At 47.9% G+C, this 5,000-nt stretch overlaps 1 protein-coding gene across 5 annotated transcripts in view; it reads right to left on the reverse strand.

Moving 5' to 3' along the window:
• Positions 1 to 5,000, reverse strand: part of ltbp1 (latent transforming growth factor beta binding protein 1) — a 130,736-nt gene that overhangs the window by 9,204 nt on the left and 116,532 nt on the right. For all 5 annotated transcript variants that reach the window (XM_076285649.1, XM_076285648.1, XM_076285650.1 and 2 more), the window contains 2 exons: positions 4,570 to 4,659; positions 1,911 to 2,039 (listed from right to left, as the gene is read on the reverse strand). In XM_076285649.1, coding sequence (XP_076141764.1) covers positions 1,911 to 2,039; positions 4,570 to 4,659 — 219 coding nt within the window. The remainder of the gene's footprint in view (positions 1 to 1,910; positions 2,040 to 4,569; positions 4,660 to 5,000) is intronic.

Below are 5,000 nucleotides of genomic sequence, written 5' to 3' on the forward strand. Positions count from 1 at the left end.
GGTTTTCCTGAAGAGCCGAGCCGAAATAATCTTTTCACCCGATACGCAATATTTTCAAAAATATCCCTCTGTCGATCCATACCTGCTTTTCTTTTTTTAGTCCTGCTTTTAAATATGTGGCCTACATCGAGCACCAGCCCAGCGGGCTGTGGTGTGTGTGTGTGTGTGTGTGTGTGTCTCTAGGGGTTTTATGCGTAGCAGAGGTAGGGAAAAGCAGCAGACTCGGGAGGCGAGTCCAGCTCTCCACCCAGTCCCATCCTGTCAAAATAATCTGAAGCAAATGTGGCGGAACCCCGCGGGCGGCCACCACAGGCATGCTGTCCCCGGGCCCTGCGCTGCTGCTGAAAGGGGCCTGGCGTTGGCTACGTCCAGAGGACTGGTGGAGGTGGGGGTGGGGGTGGGATGGAGGTTTTCTGGGGCCTGGGGCGTCTGTACCGCACTGCACCGAACCGCGCATGGGTCGGGCTGGGTCGGCTGGGCTCGGCTCAGCCCAGCCAAAAGGGACTGGGTTCCACTCCCCCTGGTCAGTGCCAGGCCCTTGTGGGTGGCGGTTTTGGGAGGGCTGCTGGCAGAGGACACCTCGGAGCGGGACCTACTGCTGCCTGCGCCTCATGCCTCCGCCACTCCACCACAAAGCCTGGGGAGACGGCCGAGGAAGGCAGCTCCACGCCCTCCCCTTCACCCGCACCTGACCTCAGCCACCCTCCAGCCACGGGGCCATGGCCGCCTGCCCGGCCTGCCTGCTTGCCTGGCCTGGCCTGCCTGGATGTTTATATGAGCCACCAGCTCCCGGCAGCGCAGGCTTCTGACGCAGGCTCTGCTTCCACTCAATGCAGCACTGCGGCGGGCTAGCAGTCTGCACAGGCCCTCTGTTACCCCTCAGCATGGTCAGATGTGCTTAGATGAACCCTTCCAAAACCACATAAGTACTGGCCATTCAGATAAACAGCTTGACCATCTCTGAGAGGGCCAGTAGTGCTGATTACCCTTGTGTATGGACTGGTATGAACTCAATAAGGAATGCAGCTGCATATCTATAACAATCATGCATGTGTTTTAAAGGGGCATACACATAGAGAGATGGGAAACCCGAGGTGCGTTCATATTCAGTGAACGTTCCTGGCGAACATGTTTTCCCTGAACAGTTCAATTTGAACGATTTGTCGCAAACATTCCATCGTAATGGTAACACTTCGTCTAGTCCAGGTCCACTGTATGTTCACGGAGAAGTACCTCCTCAGACTGTTTGCAAGTGTTTGCAAACGTTCACAAAAAACTCAGCTTCAGAAAGTTACCTTGTGCATCTAAAACAGGCGATTTCACTAATAAGCTCATCTACCTAGATAGAGTTAAGACTTATACTTATTCATTTGGCTGATGCTTAAGCTAATAAGAATCAGCTGGTTTAGTGAAAGGTTGCAGCAAACGTGGTAAGATTTTTACGTTCTGAAGCCGGGTTTCCCATCACTGTGTGATAAAAACGCTAAATGATAAATGCACATGTGATAAAACTGTCTTCAAAGGGCTTCTAACTGGCTGAGTCCAGAAACAGTACATGATTAAATAATTAAATTTGCTTGTGCACAAGAGTGAAATAAAATAGATAGAAAGTTGAGAAAATATATGTGGTCACGTGTATGCATACAGAATATAGCTGATGGCCCCTAAAGTCACACACCTGGAAGGAGATATCAGATTCCTGTTTAAATATTTGTAATAAAGCTGATGCAACAAATCTTTGTCTTTTTTTGGCCAGAAACTGCACTTCACTGATTTATTTCAGGACAAAAGGACAAAAACATTAATCCAACACATGTTGGAGCCCAATGTCTGTATCAACAAATCTATGCATGTCAAATCTATGTTTTGGAGATGGCTTTGAACTGACTGGTCACTCCAGACGTACTCACCAAGGCACTCCAGCTTGACCTCGTCGTAGAAGAGTCCGGCCTTGCAGTAGCACTCGTACGTCCCCGGCATGTTGAGGCAGAAGCCGCCTTTGCAGATCTCCGTGCCAAAGAGGGCACACTCATCCGCATCTACAGCAGGCAGGAACACAGTGGTCAACAGTGCGGCTTAGCATGCACACTGAACACACTGAACACACACTCCACACACACACTCCGCACACACTGTACACGTACACACACACTCTGCACACTGAACACACACTCCACACACACTCCGCACACTGAACACACACGCCACACACACTCTGCACACTAAGCACACACTGTACACACACACTCTGCACACTGAACACACACTCCACACACTGTACACACACACTCTGCACACTGAACACACACTCCACACACACTCCGCACACTGAACACACACGCCACACACACTCTGCACACTAAGCACACACTGAACACACACTCCACACACTGTACACACACACTCCGCACACTGAACACACACTCCACACACACACTCCACACACACTGTACACACACACTCTGCACACTGAACACACACTCCACACACACACTCTGCACACTGAACACACACTTAGCACACTGAACACGCACTCAGCACAATGAACACACCCTTCACACACTGAACACACACTACGCACATTGAACACACACTGAACACACACTCCGCACAATGAACACACACTTCATACACTGAACACACACTCCGCATACTGAACACACACACTGAACACACACTCAGCACACTGAACATACACACATACACACGTAAACTCTACCAGTTGACCTATGAATTGGGCAACAGAAACATAAGTTCAATTTGACACTGCAGATGGCTATCAGATGGGGTGTAGCACATGGTGAGATGTCAGGCTTAGTCAGCGCTATATTCATATCACATTCACTTCACTAATAGCGACACATCTCCCCTTAAAGACGTCCAACTGAAGTGCTGTTGAGGAAACATGTGATGAGACATCTGATAGAAAGATGTCCTGACTGATGGCCTTCACACGTGTGTGTGTGTGTGTGTGTGTGTGTGTGTGTGTGTGTGTGTGTGTGTGTGTGTGTGTGTGTGTTTGTGTGTGTGTGTGTCTGTGTGTCATCCTGCGAGGACGGCCGTCCAAATTTACAACTGAAAATGCAATCAGCTTTGCAAACAGACTTGCTAATTGAAGACACATCCAGGCTGATGCACAGGAAATGTTCTTGGAAGCTTGCCGTCGGAGGCTGTCTGTCTCACTCTCTATCTGCCTCCCACCTTCCACCATATCCATATCTCTTTCCCCCTCTATCTCCCTCTTCCTTTCTCTCTCTCTCTCTCTATCTGTCTCTCTTCTCACTGTCTATATATCACTCTGTGCTTAACTCTCTTTTCCCCCTGATTCCTCACCATCTGCTCTCTCTCTCTCTCTCTCTCTCTCCTTCTCTCCCTCCCTCTCTCTCTCTCTCCCTCCCTCTCTCTCTCTCTCTCTCTCTCTCTCTCTCTCTCTCTCTCTCTCTCTCTCTCTCTCTCTCTCTCTCTCTCTCTCTCTCTCTCCCCTTCCAGCTGCACCACACTCAGCCGGTTCTGTGCCAGTCTGACCTCAACCAGACTCTTATTGCCTCCATAAATTAACTCAGTGAATTAGGCGGGCCCTGACACAGGCTTTCCGTGGGTGGGTGGGGGTGGGGGGGGTAGGCAGGGTTTGTGGCAGGGCGATTGGGACGGTGCAGACGAAACATATGGAGGTCATATGTTTCCAAACACACACACACACACACATGGCTACAAGAACACATGCAGACACAGTCAGAAACTATTACAGACACAGAACAGACACACACATACATACATATTTGGGCACACCCATAAACATGTGTTGGTACAAAGAGGAATATACAATATTTTTGCATACACACACACACACAGAGACAGGCACACACACACACACACACACACACACACACACACACACACACACACACACACACACACGTACGCAGAGTAAAACCACACGCATACACCACCACTCACACTGACATACACACAAACAAATGTCTGCGCATTCACAAACACACGCCTGCACCCATGCCTGTTCCTCTGAAGTCTGACATTTATGTATCGTGTCTGAGACACCACAGGGCCAAACAAAGCAGACCAAACACACACACAACCATATATACACACATCCACACACATATACACTCAGAGACACAGACACTGATATGCACACAAACATATACACACACACACACACACACATACAAACACAGACATACACACACACACACAAACACTCCGAGACACAGACACAGACCCAGACACACACACACAAACACACACACACAGAGACACAAATACACAGACACACACACACACACACACACACACACACACACACACACACAAACAAACAAACACAACCACACACACAAGGAGCGTCCACATTTACCGCTCTATTTATGTGAATATGGGTGTGTGTATGAGCGTGTGTGTGTGTCTGTGCTATGGGTATAACAGATTTTTGGCTAAAAACACACATACACAAATAGACAGACAAATACACTCACTGATACACACACACACACACACACACACACACACACACACACCGACACACCACATCACCACCTCCAATATACATACCTTTGTAGGAATCGACTGCGGCCACTCCAAACACGTCATCTCCACTGGGAATGCTGCCCTTGCCCGCGGGACACATCTTGGCAAACTGATCTGAAAACAACACAACATCCACTAATCAGATGGAACACCTCTCTTCAAACCAACCCAATAAACTCAACAAAACATATTTTCCCATTAAAGCTTTTCATGTTGTTTTTTTATTATTATTTGAATATAATATCAATATAAAAACATGTTTAATTTACCATCAGCATCCAGCCATACAACCCAAAATCATTTTGAACAACTTGTATGTGTCATACTGTATATAAGTAACTGCTAAAGCTAAAGCCAACATGGTAAAACAAAACACAAAAAAAGAAAATATTCTAGAAGTGTGCAGACCTTTTAAACATTTACTGACCGTTTTTGTCCGACACCAGAGATGTGCA

This window comes from Alosa pseudoharengus, unplaced genomic scaffold (genome assembly GCF_046254945.1).
Source record: "Alosa pseudoharengus isolate Yale_2024_CS ecotype anadromous, Long Island Sound unplaced genomic scaffold, YU_APseudo_1.1 YU_APseudo_1.1_scf_15, whole genome shotgun sequence".
NCBI classification, from domain to species: domain Eukaryota; kingdom Metazoa; phylum Chordata; class Actinopteri; order Clupeiformes; family Clupeidae; genus Alosa; species Alosa pseudoharengus.